Source organism: Anarhichas minor, unplaced genomic scaffold, assembly GCF_050575085.1.
Source record: "Anarhichas minor isolate MPS153535 unplaced genomic scaffold, ASM5057508v1 ptg000024l, whole genome shotgun sequence".
In the NCBI taxonomy this organism is placed as follows: Eukaryota; Metazoa; Chordata; class Actinopteri; order Perciformes; family Anarhichadidae; genus Anarhichas; species Anarhichas minor.
Genome location: NW_027466470.1, coordinates 7,381,664 through 7,397,981, shown reverse-complemented (window position 1 = coordinate 7,397,981; position 16,318 = coordinate 7,381,664). Strand labels below are relative to the sequence as shown.

The 16,318-nt window shown below is 38.5% G+C and overlaps 2 protein-coding genes across 2 annotated transcripts; both read right to left on the bottom strand.

Annotated features, from left to right (window-relative positions):
• Positions 1-231: 231 nt before the first annotated feature.
• On the bottom strand, positions 232-9,955 carry plxdc2a (plexin domain containing 2a). The gene is made up of 14 exons (XM_076098105.1): positions 9,780-9,955; positions 7,122-7,336; positions 6,758-6,901; positions 6,018-6,087; positions 5,317-5,439; positions 5,080-5,198; positions 4,905-5,004; positions 4,689-4,784; positions 4,489-4,570; positions 3,477-3,537; positions 3,163-3,391; positions 2,277-2,312; positions 1,631-1,788; positions 232-1,072 (listed from the first exon to the last, which is right to left on the bottom strand). The coding sequence occupies exons 1-14, from the start codon at positions 9,898-9,900 to the stop codon at positions 866-868; spliced, it is 1,761 nt and encodes a 586-aa protein (XP_075954220.1). The 5' UTR covers positions 9,901-9,955; the 3' UTR covers positions 232-865.
• Positions 9,956-11,468: 1,513 nt separating this feature from the next.
• Positions 11,469-14,529, bottom strand: LOC142956414 (peptidyl-prolyl cis-trans isomerase FKBP1A-like). The gene is made up of 4 exons (XM_076098005.1): positions 14,418-14,529; positions 14,270-14,317; positions 13,417-13,529; positions 11,469-12,391 (listed from the first exon to the last, which is right to left on the bottom strand). Exons 1-4 carry the CDS (start codon positions 14,512-14,514, stop codon positions 12,263-12,265), a joined length of 387 nt encoding a protein of 128 aa, XP_075954120.1. The 5' UTR covers positions 14,515-14,529; the 3' UTR covers positions 11,469-12,262.
• Positions 14,530-16,318: the final 1,789 nt, after the last annotated feature.

Genomic DNA, 16,318 nt, shown 5'->3' with positions numbered 1-16,318 from the left:
AGGAAACAGTTGATTCTCATGTTATCTTGTAAAAATGTGCAGTAGTTAAAACTACTCTTAAAGGTTAAATCTATAGCACTTGAGTTCTAAGACTTTTTAAAATAAAAGATGATTTCATATGTCCTAAACAATTATTATACATTTTATAGACTTCATTGTAACATCATTAGTTGTGCATATAAATACATGCAATTTGCACTGTTTTTACCGAAAGAAAATGACGAGACAGTATCATGTTAAAAACAAATAGACTTGTATTTTTTTCCCCATGGTTGTGATGTGGAAGTGTACAGCAAACCAATCAGTAATATATTATATCTGCTTTTACTTCGTTCGGAAAATAAAGTAAAAATTCAAAAAGGTCCCAGACATTCGATTCATTGTGCTCAAAGGTAAATCACTGTGCACCCTGTTTGCCCTCCGATGAAGGTGGGTGTAATAGTGAGGAATTCAGTCTGTATTCTTGAGATGAGGAAATGACACCCGAATACGACATTCCTCTTTGTGAAGGTGTGGGAACAACACATAACTCTGGAAAATAACAACCGTCTTTGTGAGAAAATGGTCTCAAAACAAACATTCAGCTCTTGCACTTTGTGAAGCTGTAGTAAACAAACGAGTGACCTGGACTAAATACATTTAAACTTTTTATATTTTTTACATTAGGAATGGCTCATTAATGTAAACGTGAAGCCAAACTGTAAATATATTCTGTAGTTACTTTCCTCATAGAGGTTTGGTGTTTTCCTCTCTGAACACTCAAATTCTATCCTTAAAATGAACTTGAGCAGCAGCTGAATGGAAAATAAAGTCTCCGTCACATAGAGATCCAGCTCTGTCCCAAAACCTCCAGGGATACGTAGTGTCAGCTCTCTGAGACCAGGAAGCGCTCCCTCTGATCAGGAACTATGAATCCTTCTTTCTGTTCACTCTCTCTTCTGTCTGCCATGACAAAAGACTGTTTGGGGTCGATGACCACCATGCTGTCCTGACTGGGAGCCTCCACCTCGGTGTAAGAAGGGCGACCAGAGCCTCGCCTGAACTTCATGATTGGCCAGCGAGTCGGCCGCCGCTGAGAGGGGGAAAGTGACAGAAAATGAACACGAAACTGGGTATAATGAAAATACAGAGCACTTCATTCTTTTAACTGTGTGTTTCTATTCCACTAAATACACTCTGTAATTGCATCGCTTCGGATGAATACATGTTACTTGATGCCTCTAAACTCTCCAGCTTTGATTTGGGAGAGACACCATAACAAAACTAATGTATAATACAATTAAAGTCCCCGGCTTTCAAAATGCCAGAGGGTAAAAAATAAAATAAAATGTGCACATTGATGTGAAGTACTGGGACATAAAATGTGCAGAATACAGTTGAAAACGGGAACCATTAATATGAGCTGCAAATATCATTCCAAGTCTGGGAATCATTTTTTACGACGGGGACATTTTGACATTTGGTGTCATTGATGAGTATCAAACTTAATGTGTACAGTCATCTCCCGTGAGACCAGCTTTGTATCTTTAGGCTTTGCTGCTCGCAGGAGAACAATAACTGACAAACGTCGACCGTGATGGAGTACTTCCCCTCATTCACTTTCAAAGTAAGAACACAACGTGTCACTGACCTCCATGAAGAAGAGGCTGGCGCTGGACGTCGGGTGGTTGTACATGTAGACGGACATAAGGACGGCCGCTCCCATGACGACCATCACCATGACAATGCCCGCTAGCAGACCAGTCAGCGGCCGCTCGTCACGCTCTCCCGTGGTCTCCTCGTGTCCCGCTGCACAGACGGGACGATGAGAGTCTCAGTCAATCCCTTCCTCGGATACAACTAAGGAACACTTGAGATTGGGCTTAAAAACAGCACATGCATGCAGCGGTTACCACTTCAAAAGATGTGGTGTGAAGGATTTGGTGGCATCTAGCGGGGAGGTTGCAACCAACCAAAACATCTCCCGTGTGCCAAGTGTGTGGGAGAACTACAGCCGCAGCAGGAATGATGAATGCACTAAACAAGAGCCAGTGTTTGGAGCTACTGTAGAAACACAGCAGCCAGCTCCATATGGAGATATAAAGGTCTGAAAACAACTATTCTTATTTCCGGGGTGATTATACACTATCAAAAACATACTTATTATATTCCACTTCTGTCAATAGATCCTGCTACATGCTACACACTGTGCCTTTAACACAAATATGTAAGTTTTGATAAAGAGCTGACTTAATACTGACATGAACTAATAAGCAGACACGGTAGGAATGACTTACGTGCTTCATTAATGTGCAAAGAGATCTTTGAGTCATCTAGGAAAAGAAAGACATTGACATGATATACTATTTTGATTGATAAGACATACAGTAAGTTATGTGTCACTCATATTTAAAAAAAATTCTCTGGGAAAATAACTTAAGAGATTGACCACGTCCATTTCTAATAGATATCAAGTACTTTTCCATCTACCGAAGTAAAATATCTGAATACAACATCCTACTCTAACAAACAATATCCACTGCAGCCAAAAATAACAGCCCTCCTTTATTCGGACTTAACCAGAGTGACAGGCATACATTGAGTCATCCTTTAGCAACTGAGGATACTATGTAGTATTTAACATGGCGCTGTATACACTCAGCTAGGAGCTAACAGAGGGCTGGGAAATAGCTGACCACTTGACCCTCACACTGTCAGACTTTACAAAACACACCGGCCGTGGATACAATGCAACAAGTATTAACTCATGAGATAGTAATGACACCTGCCATGTCCTTTGCAGTAATCTGTCCTAAATGAGAAAAAAACTGAAATGAAGTGACATAAAGCTACCAAACGAGATGATTCTATGAAGAGGTAGTGGGACAAGTCTTTAGCTGCAGAGGGCGACCTACAGAGGACTTTAAAATCTGGATTAATATCTAAATAAATAGCTTATAAAATTCTAAAAACTCTGAAATTGAACATGATAAATAGGGTTTGTAAATCTCAAACTGTCATGTGTATGAAGCCTCTCTGTGTGACTGGTGGAGAACACGCAGCAATCGGAGCCCGGATCCACCGATAACGAGTTAGTAAATAAAATGTCCTATCTGCGCAAATGAATCAATGCTAAGACTACTAAAACATACATGTTTTGTTTACTACAGACAACTTGCTTACCTTCTGCAGGTTTGCTGGTTGGAGGCTGCGGAGTGGACATTATTCTTCTGCCTGTGCTGCTGTGCGTTGAGGGGTTGGTGACGGAGGAGGTCTTGCGGGGGGGTCTGGAGGTCATGCTGGACGACCGCTGCTGCTTTGTGGTCGTTGCAACAGAAGTGGTCGTGTGTGTGAGGTGGCGAGATTCGGCGTTTGTAACATCAGTTGTTCCGAGGCACCGGAGATCTCTTCTCTGGAAAAACAAACATCAGTAAACTGTTGTTTTCTAACCGAGTTTAACTTTCTGTAGTTTACTCAAATCCCAAAATGATGAGAACCTCCTCCGGGCAGCCGAAGTCGACCCAATCTTGCCGGTTACGATCAAAGCCACTGGAGCATCTAAGAAAAGACAGTAAATACCATTAGTGTGAGCTTGAGCCGTCATCACAGGTTTACCTTCACAAACATTCAAGATACAGTATTGACAAAGTGTTTGAACCGAAGCTTTTTCACAACCAAATGTTATTAAAGACTTTTGCAACCAGTTGATGATTTATTTTTGTAGTTACCAGGTAGTTTAAATACTATGACACTGTGTTCTGCATGAAGGCTTTGGTAGGAATCATGTAGAATATAGTTCTTACACCGTTTACTCCACTGCAATAGGGCAGCGTGTAGAAAAGCAACAAGGGAAATAAAGCTTTTGTAAATTAGTTTATTCTTAACAAAAGAAAGTTCATGTTTTTTTTCTATATTGATACAATCCTCGTCCCACATTGAAAAGCTTATGGTTGCTGTGATTGTTTCTCCTCTGTCCACACTGGAAAATTGCAATGTAGGTGATGAGTGACAGAACCCAGAGTCCTCATCCTGTGCAAAAATGCATTCAGCGAATCTAAAGTGAGGCTTGTAAGTTAATCAGATCAAGCAGGCATCTTCCAAACTTTTTGTAGCATAAAATTTAGAACCAATAAGACAAGAACATTGAAAGATTTTATTTTCCTCTCATTGGTTGAACAATTCTTGTGTCTGTATAACTGCAAATTGTGTAATTGCAACCAAATTTAGATGATATAAGCACACAACACTGAGTATATCTGACAACAAAAAGTCACTTATAGGAAGCACTACAACATTATTAATTAAAATGCAGTGGTCATGAGTCTGACTCACTTGGAATTTTGCTAAAAGGTCATTTTTATATAATGTTTGCCATCAGCCAACATCTGTGTATTTTAATGCAACCCTGGATTCAGATGAAGATTAAACTTCCCTGTTGTTTTCGTTCATTTAAATACAATCAGTTGGAATGTGCAGTCGGTTCGGTGCTCCGAGTGCTTTCCAGTTTACCTTTGTAGCCGACTGCACCAGCTGCAGTTAAAGCCAATCTGAGAAGTGACACATGGACCACAGCTGGAGAACTGGAGACATGCTGAGAATAAAGAAAACGGTGAAGAGTGAGGCGGAAGAGACGGCTTTGGCCTCTGTGAATTAAACCTGAATGCATTTTTACAGGCCATGCTGCAACGTAGCGCTAGCATGAAACGTACTTGCGAGAGGTAGCATCTCCACAGCTGTAGAATTTGCGATTTTGGACTTGAGGATGTCGATTTTGTGATACTCATAAATAGTTCTCCTCCGAACATCTGGAGCATGTCAGGAAAGATATAATGTTGTTAACTACTAATGAGATCTAGTGTTTTGTTTTGGTTAGTAAAAATAAAGTAAGAAAATGCATTTTTTTATACACCAAATGTGTCACTCACTGGGGATCTGCTGTATCTCATGAAGAACCACAAAAGCATCCGACAAGCCCACTTTAACAGGATGATTCTCTGTGCTGATGTCGTTGAGGTCTAAAGGAATCTATAAAGAAAAAAGCAGTATAATTAAACAAATTTCACATTAACAGAAGAACTAAAGGAGGAAATGAAACGTCACCTCTTTGTATGCAAAGACGATACGGCCATCGCTGTGCAGAACGGCCTGGAAGGTGAAAGTACCGAGACTGATGTTGTCCTGGAGGTGAATCCAGTTCCACTGAACCACCAGTGCAGTGCCTACGTGGTAGATATACATAAACATAACCATCACAGGCATGTAGTGTAAATATTCTACAGCAGACACACAAACAAGCAGTCACAATTGAGGACAGTTGAGTAAAATGGTCTCTCTTACCGTTGTCAAAGTAAAACACAGAAGAGTTTTTGGACAGACTTGGGTCCAGATTCGCCATTAAAGGGGCAATGTACTGAGTGGCTGTGAGCATACGGTGAAGTATAACTCCAGTGTAAATGAAACCTGTAAAACATGCCGGGGTTACTAGCATTCATTTATATGCAATGCAGGGAGATATTCACAATAATCATTTTAATCATGGACGAGATATGAGACAAAGGGCCAACAAACAGAACCCCCCAAAACAAACTTCTTCACTCTCAGTAACTCCGCTTGTTTTCTGTTGTATTTTCGCAGATTAATCTAGATCTTAAATTTCTGTTGTTGAACTTCAGTACTTTATTCAGGCTGGAGATGGAGAGGTTGAATAGAAAGAGATCTACAGCATACAGAACACTAAAGCATATACCAGAACACTTTACACACAACATCAAAAGAAACCTGTGAAGCAGGTTATAGTCTCTTAAAGCAGCAATCAAATATTTTTAAATTGCTTTTTAAATTGCTTTTGGTTAATTGTATGCTAAGTATGCACTGTGCTATGAAGGGAAAAAGTGAAGAAATATATAATAAAAATTCCCAATTCATATAATGCAGCTCTACTTGTAACTCAGGAGAAGAGATGACATCCAGAACTACTTTAAATACCCACTAAGCCTCATAACAACTTCTAAAGAAAAGACGTGTAGTTAAAGACTCACCTCCAGTTGCCACTGTGATTTCTTTTAGTATGTGTCCATAGAAAGGGAAGTCAAAGGAAAGATTCACTCTCTGGAAAAGAAGAAAGAAAAAGTGCTAGAGATGCACCATTTGCAATTTTCTTGGGCAATTCCAAATTTGTTAAGGTATGACCTGCTGATTTCCATTTTATTTATTTATTACTATAATTGGCATCCTAAAACATTTTTGTAGCTTTTCTTTTGTGGAAAATTGAAGTCCAATTGTATGTTCACAATGAAATATTAACTATTAAACAACCTACATTTTCTTCAAAACTGCACCAAGAGTACCCTTTCTCACTCAAACAAATCTCAAAATAAAAGTGCTCCAGGAACTGGACATAAGAAAATCCAACTAAAAAAGGAATTGCAGTATATTCCACTTTGCAAGCCTTATGTCTTTTTCACTCATGCTGAAGAACGACACAATGTGTGTGTGTGTGTGTGTGTGTGTGTGTGTGTGTGTGTGTGTGTGTAGCTGTACTGTGTACTGCAGCTGACACTGCGTGTACAGTGTTCTCAATTCAACACATTCAGAAACAGAACTGTAATGCACTGATCAACAGTTCATTAATACAATTGAAAAATTGTCACTTTTTCATTCTGGAAAGTGAAAGTAAATAGATTAATTAAAGATGGATTGCCCACCGGACTTCTTTTACTTGAGATATTTATATTTAAAATCCGATTGTCCCATTTATTCGCACAGACTGACTTCATACCTCAGCTTGTCTGTAGGTGTTGGACAGAAAGCCACACGCCTTCCACTCATCCTCTTCGATCTCGTCGATGTTCACCCACAGCTCTCTACTGGCTGCGTCTCCAGAACCGTAGATTTTAGATGTATAGTAAGCGTGATCCATGTCCTGTGCAAAAATGTAGGGATTGAAATCAGTATTAGGGACAACACATGTGACATGTTTATGTTGGTGGGGGTATCAAGTTTCAGCGTAGCATTTTTCAGATTCAGAAGTGTGAGATGAACAGATTTATGACGGGTATGAAAAGTGAAACAGGTCATCGAGCAAACACAACAGTCAATTTTCCTTAATTTGCAAAACCTCTCTTGGCTGTAAATAACTTTACCACAATCTGTGTGGAATTGTTGTGCCCCTCGTCCAACAGCAGGTCTGGATCTGACTCCTCTGGTTTGTGCTGGTCTCTGTAGTGGCCCCTCTTATCTGCAGCCCAGCCAGGGGCCCCAGACCTGGGACTCCTCTCCCTGGGCTGGTTGTTGCCTGCGACGACATATGGCCGCACCTCTGGAGGAGACATCCCCTGTGTGTCAGTACGGTAGACTCCTGAGGAATCAACAAGAGGGAGGTCATTATTTTTGTTTTGAACACAGCTTACTGTTTTGTTTTTTGGAGTATTCAATACATAATTATATCATTAACAATACAAATAAAATGCCTGAGTTGTGAACTGCAAAAATCCACATTTTAGAGGACTCTTTATACAAATATACTTAAGAACAAAAGTAACTAACATAAAGAAAAACAAGAATATTTTGTTATGTCGCAACTTATCCTTTTGTGACTGTAAATCCGATTAATTTAACATAAAAACAAATAAGGAAAGAAAAAACTCTTCTCAAGTTCAGGGCATAGTGGGCATAATGAAGCAACACTAAGATCAAAAATAAATTGTTAAAATGTAATTATATGGTCATATTCAGAGAAGAAATCATTAAAAAAAAAAAGAAAAAAAGAACTTAGGACAACTCAAAAACCCAAAACTGTCAATTAACGTTAAGCATTTCCTCACAATTGAAAACTTTCCAAATATCAAAAACAGACATTTTTATAATCAAATTATCATTCAAGTAACTTATCAATTAACAATGACAAAACATTTGCTTGTTCCAGCTTCTCATATAATGAAAACTTTTAAATAGTAATTGTAACATCGTTAACAAAAAAAACAAACATGCCATTTGAAGGTATGACCTCGGGCTCGAGGTAATTTCGATTTTTTTTTTTTTTGTTTTCTGGCATTTTATCAGCTACATGACCCATAACTATGAAACAAAACATTCAAACTAGTGTTGCAATTTAAGATGGTTTTCACAATCAACTAGAAAGATACTCATTAGAGTGCAGATCTCCACCAGGTGTGTCTGAAAGACCACAGGTGTATCGTGTGATTGAATGAATACAACCCACAATAGGCTGAACCCCCTTTATTAACACTTATGTTAACGTCCATTGGGTTAGCTGTTAGCAAAGCACAACGTTTATTACGTTAGCTGTTAGCCAAACACAACGTCCGTTACGTTAGCTGTTAGCAAAACAACGTCATTTACGTTAGCTGTGTGACCACTAGCGGCCCCTAGTGGCCGGGAAGCGATTAAGAGCCCACGAGAGATCGTTGAGCATGCAGCCATAACTGGACCCCTAAAGTAATATCCCGTTTTCTGCAGCAGAATGCTAGATTGTAAGACCAAGAAAAGCAGCGAATCTTCACATTCGAGGACTTGGAGCCATCAAATGTTTCTCAATAAGGCTTGCAAAAAATAAAGAACTTAAACGATACATTGGTTGTCAAAATAGTTGCTGATTAATTGCAGCTCTAATTCAAACACACTGAACTTGTATTTTTAAATGGGCCAATTCCATATTTTAAAGTTTCCAAAGATACCAAATACGCCAGGCTAAATTTTGGGGGAGTTTGTATACAATAATGCAAAAGGCATAAAGAATACGTCCATTAGGATTTCCATTAAAAAAAAACATAGTCTTGGGTTTCAATATTTCACATAAAAATCATATTGCTTCAATAAACTGGCACACAACATTAAGGCTAAGATACTGTCAGTGTGGAATATTGTAACCAACCTAGTGAGAAACAATGGACATTGTATGTGACGGGAATGTTAGATGTGGAGAATGCATCTTTGAACATCCCACCTGTTAACAAACATCTTCTTCTCACATGCAACAGGACATAAACAATTCCCCTGCGTGTGCCATGTGGCAAGCATGCCAGCTCATCCCGTCATTCGACCCCTTTCCAGTGACTACTGTGCGTCCGAATTTTTCGTTTCACAGCAGAGGGTGAAAGCATGCTTCACATTCTTCACACCAGCAGGTCCAGGACCAGGCATGTGAGGCCAGACAGCTGTGACTGCTGTGTCTATATTTCTGTCACATGGTGGGCAGCGTATTGATGCTTTCTGTGCAAGTATCAGGAGCCGCTTTATTGGTAATAGAAGAAGCAACTGTCGTATAGTGACGGGCTGCTACTGCCATTTAAAATTTGCTAAGATACCCAGTCTGTAGATCAACACAAGTCCGATTTATCATACTGTTTACGATGTTTCATTCAGCCAAGCACAAAATACAAGGGATACCTTATTTAAGAAAATATCAAAACATCTGCACACGCTTTCTATAATTGGCATATTCAATCCCCAGATATAGATTATATATAAATATATATATATTGAACAAAGCATGTTTAAAACCAATAAGAGATAACTATGCATAACATGGAATAACAAACAAACGTTACACTGAAACACACAGTAAGTAGGTAAATGTATTGTTAGTTATGTTAGCTTTAACAACACACACATATTCCATAACCTTAGGTGATAAAACAAAAGCTTAAGGTCCAAATAATATTTACTTCTACAAGCATTACAGTTTTTACTGTATTGCGCAAACTGACCTGTTCCTAAAGTTAGGTTAGCCTAAAAAACAATTATTGGCAGATTCAAGAGACACGTATTTTATAACTTACCATAAACGGATTTAAGCTTCGTGAAGCTTATTTGTAACTGGAAAACGAAAACCAGTGCAGTGATGAGATGAGCTGTCTTTGTCAGGGTCATCGCCATCCTTCCTCTCGGCTCGCAACGCATCGCCAAAGCGCAAAGAATGATTAAAGCGCAATGAGCTTAACGAGCACTCGTCTAATTAAAGAAAAACAAAGGGACGAAGACGAGGCAAACTTAACTATTAATGTAGCCAAATGTATAGTTTCTCATCATGTTGATGTCCATGTTTAACTTTCAGACTGTCCGTCCGTGCGTCCGTGTAACGCTTCTTCAGGTGTGGAGCTCTCTTCTGTGATGAGCGCTGACCAAATGCTGCCTTCAAATGCCGTCGGAATTGTCACCAATATGAGCCCAAAGTAGTGTTGGAGGAACTATTCGGAGAACTGATAGCGCATCACACTGAAGAAATACTCCATTTAAAGTAAAAGCGCTGCATTGGCAATGAAAAGTTTGGTTAGGAAAATGCACTTACAGTATTAAAAGTACTCTGTATGCAGAGAAATGGCCCCTGTAACTGTTACATTGTATTTCATTAGATGATTACTGATGCATTCAAAAATGTGGATTTTACTGTTATAATTGAGGTGGAGCAATTTTTAAAAAACATTGTTGTATAAGACTGCAACCACTAATTATTTTCATTATGGAATAAACTGCTGTAGTTTTCTTAATGAATCGATTGATTGTGAAGCTTGAAGATTACAAAGCGCAAGTGAAGGCAGCAGATGCTCCATCCCTCGTGTAATTCAAAGGTTTCCACCACAATCAAAACAAACCGATGAACCCAGAACACACGTGAAGGCTCTGTGTTCAAACACAAATGTGTTGAGAAGCTAATCTCTGTATTTAATAAAAATAATAAAATGTTTATAAAACACTATGAAAGCAGAGATACACGGAATATCAAGAGCAAAAGGAGGGCTAATTTGGAAACTAATTTAGAACATTAGTTAACAAGAGTTAATACAGAGTATGGTATGACAACATTGGCTTAGTATTTTAATATTTTTTTGTGAATCGGTAGGCAGAACAGCCAAACTAAAATGTCTGTAAATATGACTGCCCAGAGTTAACACATATCTACGAACCCTAAACTTACTTAAGAATAACTTGTAGTTTTTAAACACACTTTGTGGAAATGTATTAAGTTCTGTTAATTTGTCTGCATCAAGTAGTTTCACTTTTAAGTACATTTTCATGGCAATACTAATGTGCATTTCGGATGCAGTACTTTTGCTTGTAATGGAGTATTTTTACATTGTGGTATTGGTACTTTTACTAAAGTAAAAAACTTCTTCCACCACTGGGAAGAACTTTAACTGTCTCACGAGAGGGAGGGATAGCCAAGATAGTTTACCTGCTAGTTAATGTGTTTTATTATCAAACTGCTACAATCCACCTGAACACAGAGCAGAATCTAGTTTGACAACAATATTGTTTATGGGAAAACATTCCTAAAGCCTTACATGGTGAGTCACAGGACAGCAAAAACACATTGATGCATCTGAACCTAAACTCATGGCATAGAAATCTGTAGCACCGCCTGGAATTCTTGTGTCTGGAGCGATTTGTTCTCAGAGTAAAACTACACGAGTGTTTATCAGAACTACTTGTTCAAAGTGTAAATCATGTGAATGTCAATGAATGCCACATTATTATTGTATACTTCATGATTTTAATGCAAGAATGCAGAACCCACGGAAAATACCCTTTATCAATGGATGACACAATAAAGAAGTAAAACATTACCAAAGAAATTGTCAAGCATGACATAACACAAGGACACTTGAGGCCTTTAACTTGTTATGACAAAAAGACAAGAATAAAGTTGAAGAGTCAGGATTCAGAATCTGATAGGATGAAAGGCAATACATGGAGGGATGAAAATGAAATCATAAGCCGTTATTGTCTGTAAGACATTCTTTACATTGTGTCAAAGTCCCAGGTCATCAACTCAATGCATCTGTTAGAGAAATACATAATGCAAGAAAGAACAAATAGACTCTTCATTAAAAAGGTGTTTCATACGCATTTTAGACAATAATCATTTCCGCACTATTTTTGGGACATTGGAATAAAAAGGTACGAACAAATTAGATACATTCTGTGCAAATTTAGTGTTAAATGTTCAGATTAGGTGGTCATTCTGTTGGATGTCTAATAATTCCATGATTCATCAGACTAATGTAGAAATGGAGGCCACATGAATCCTGGAAGAAACAAGTTGTACTGTTTCCTTAAGTTTTTTTGATCCCGGTGTCATCTCAGCACTAACATTAGCGCCGGGCATGTGTCAAATTTGTCTCAATCATCCCACGGTATGAGAATTCTTTCTACAATAATTTATTCATGTTTATAAATGCTACCGACGGCACCTTTAAATAAACAGCTATTTGTGTCAGAGATGATGATGGCATGAGAAACTGTGAAGAGCAACTTTCAATTTTTAAGAAAAACCCAGCAGCTCCACTTCAAAGATGAGAGTGGCGTTTCCTGGAATGACGGGAGGGAATCCTCGAGCACCATACGCATAGTCCGGCGAGCAGGTCAACCTGGCCAACTGGCCAATGGTCATCTGTGGAGGTGAAGAGCAAGCTACATAAAAAAGGTAGTAATATGGTTCAATATTGAATGGCTGACCCTCTTTTTGGCATCTCTGTTAAAGGGGTATTCCAGTGATTTAGTAATACATTTACAGCAAGCACCCAATATTAATATACCAGAAGAGGAGATACTCTAACTTTTAGTCCCCAATAAGGGCCAAGCTACAAAAACACTGGATACTACCTTTCCCACAATGCAAATCAAAAGCGTAATTTGTTAGACCCTCCCTTGCCTGGTTGACGCTAGGTCTTGGCAATACACATCGCCAAATTATATTAAAATGTCTATCGTTTGTATTTTTTCTTGATCGTTTCTGTTGTGATGTCGGCAATATTTACGTCGTCGGAAAACGCTTTACGAGAGCTGTTTTTGCAACATGTTTACATCAGTTTATATAACTGTGTGGACTCCTGGTGAAGCTATCTGTGGCTTTCTCTTAGCAAATCTAACGGTCTCGAAGAAGACTCTGCACGCTGATCTTAATGCTCGGTTTGTGACCGTTAATGATACATTATTTCTGGTAACAAGAGGTGAAGCCATGAGAGTTGACCAACCAGTGTGCACATTTTACTTTGATGAGTCCGTTTCTACCTTCAGGGTAGCCAAAGCTAGTCGGTTGTCTGCCAATATCAAAGCGAAGACAGGAACGCAGACACAAATTGAGGAGATAAGGAGGCGGTGCTTGTATTTAGTTATTCTGCTCAACTGCCTTGATTAATGGCTGAAATAGTTATGGCACTTCAATAATGTTGTGGTCCTAGCACGTTTTGCAGGGAGAATTATTAAAAATGTAACTAGCCCAGTTTTGGAATTATTTTTTTTTACCAAATTGCCACACCCCTAATTCACAGGTTCAATAGAAATCCCCAAGATGTGGAAGCCCATCTGTTCTTATTGCTTAACCTGTACCATAAATGCTGCTGTAGCGGGATTAACAAAGTAACTAACTATCTTTCTATCTAGATGTATAAAATCATTAGAGGCTAATCTCCTTACCTGAGCTACACCCTCATCCCAAGCACGAATGACTTCACCCTTTCCAATTTTGAATTTGAAGGGCTCTCCTCGGTCCCTGGAGGAGTCAAACTTCTTTCCATTTGTCAGCGTGCCTGTTCAACAACCAAGGGGGAAACATATTTTAAAAACATATAGAGCTTGTTGTGAGCAGTTGTCTGTGGATTATCTTGAGTAACCCAGGTCATGATTTCTGGAAAGAATTATTGCTATATTGAGTTTTACAAATGTATTATTGTGGGGCTTTGAGTGCCATTATAGCCGAGAGAAGACAGACATATATATATATATATATATATATATATAGATATATCTATATATCCAAAACGAGACAACCCACACGAAAACAATCTAGACTGATAAACAACACTACATGCAGGAGGACAAATATGCACTTTATTTCACGTTAGCTAAAGAAATAAAGGGGAGATTTATACCACCTTTAACGTCTATGCACCCAAAATGAAGTTACTTACAGTTAGCTTAGCTTAGCACACACACAGGAAACAATGCGGGGCGGCTAACGTTAAGATGGAGAAATAATTGTTGTTTGCACTTCCGTGTTTATACGGATCTAACAAACGAGGTATAACGTTATAAGATGGCGAGCATGTTGGGTGCTGGTTAGCACATGTTGGTAACTTGGTACGGAGCCAGGCTAGTACTTGTGCTAAGCTAAACTAAGCTAATATGACCAAACAGACATGAGGAGCATCGATTCTCTCATCTAACGACCACCCGTGTGTGTTTGAGTGGGTAACATTTGCTATAGTAAATTAAATGTGGGTGAACTAAACAACCAGTCAGTATTTAAATAACGTTAGCTATGTATTACCAACGTAGTGCACGGAAACAGTCTGTCCCTTCTGCGGGAAACTCCCTCCTGAAATGAGAAAAACCGTGGGTTAAAAATCGGCTATATTTTAAAAAGGAAATTTACTTTAGTTATCGAGTGATTTGGGGGGAAAAAATCAATCTGTTACCGTCTCCTGGTCTAATGGTATCGAGTTCAACGCCCATTGTTCCTTCCGTGTAGTCTTCCCTGTCTCTCTCTCTCAAGCGTAGAGAAAACAACGTCATCACGTGAGAGAATAACGTCGTCACGGCCGGCGCGTGGGGCGCCTTATAGGCTCCGCTAGTGGTCGCGGCTCTTGGTGCTGCACCTCTTCAAGAGTTCACTGATAAAAACACTTTTTACTTGTCTATGGATTATACAAAGAAGGACAATTGGCTTTTAAATGCTTTAGAAACAGGACGTCTTTCAGTCTATATATTTTGCAGCCAAATCAAATTGTTTACACAGGATATTCAACCTTGTTTCTTCATAATGCATGTAATACTTGACAGGGCTTGTACAAAGGTAATAAAGTAGTCCGTGAATATGATATATGAGTTTACAGATAATTACAATCCCTCCTCGGCATCGTGGAGGTTGGTTTATGGCTTTTTGCCGGTTACACCTACAGTTTATGCGGGCATGAAACGTGTTACCGTCTATGGTCGCACATAGGAGAATAGCTCAACTAACTCGCCAGGGTGGGGAGGCATCTCTCCATAGTGTGGGATTAAACGTTTGTTTTTATGTTTTACGTTATTGGCTTTGTAGTTTAGGTACAAATAAAAAAGTTCGACGGACTGTTTATTGTGTCTAAAACAATAGTGGAGCATCTTAAGGCCCCCCTCCTATATCTACACTTGGTTTCGTCCACTCCCACTCCCTTTAGGCAGACCTGTCTTTTTTTTCTTACCGGCCGGCTCATACTGATAGAAAAATATATCCGCACTTTACACACTTTAATATCTACCTGTTTTATGAACCTTACCGGCTCATAAAACAGGTAGACCAACCCCAAAATACAGCAACATGTACTTTAAGAATAAAAAGTACTCATTCTGTAGAAAAATGCCCCCAGTAAATGATATCTTATTATACATGACATGATTAGATTTGTAATATTGATGCATAAATGCACAAGGAGCAGTTTACTGTCACAGTTTGTTGAGATGGAGCTGGTTTGAACTAGTTTGTATACAGTTAGTCAAAGGAAATTTTAAATATGTATAACTTTCCAGTAAACCTTTAATGGAGATGTGTAATTTGTTCAAGCCAACCTGTGTGTTCTATATTTCTGTGGAGAAAAAAAACTATTACGTGTTTGATGAAACATGTGTTTGACTAACATGAAAACATATTTTTGGGCCTCCAGTTTTGAGGAACATGGTGTTCTTAAGGTTTTAGAAGTTGTATACATACCAGCCCTGGAAATTTAAAATTTAAAAGAATAATTCAATGATGGAAAAATGATTAAGGATATGAAGCTTTAGCTGTACATTTCGATTGTTGCAATTTCAATAAAGATGTGAATAAAAAACCTCATGAACAAACATTTATTAATAAACTGTTTCAAATCAGAAAGCAGAACAGAAAGACAGCCGTCTTTACAACGTACAGTTTCTTAAAACAACATGACTAAAAGCTTTTTGCAAAATAGTTTAGGCATACTCAACAACATAAAACAAGCTGCAACATGTTTCAATCTTTTTTCTAAAAAACGTTGTTAAAATGTTCAGTGTTCGCTAATCCTCAGTCTTTGTAGGGTTTGTAGGTAAGCAATAAATCTGCTCATGTATTTCTTTATCCACTTGTCATGATTAAAACTAAAGAGTCACTGATACTTTCTCATTACATCCTTTGATCTATTATTTTCTCAGCAAAATGCCCCACTAACATCAATATTTAATATTCTAAATAACAGAATGGGAATCAAATATCTCCAAGAACACAGGTAGCATTTACAAATTGGTAAATTGGTTATTTGTTTCATTGGAGTTGATCTGGACTAAGCATCAGATGAAGCTACTGTGGCGGCGTCAGTCACATGTG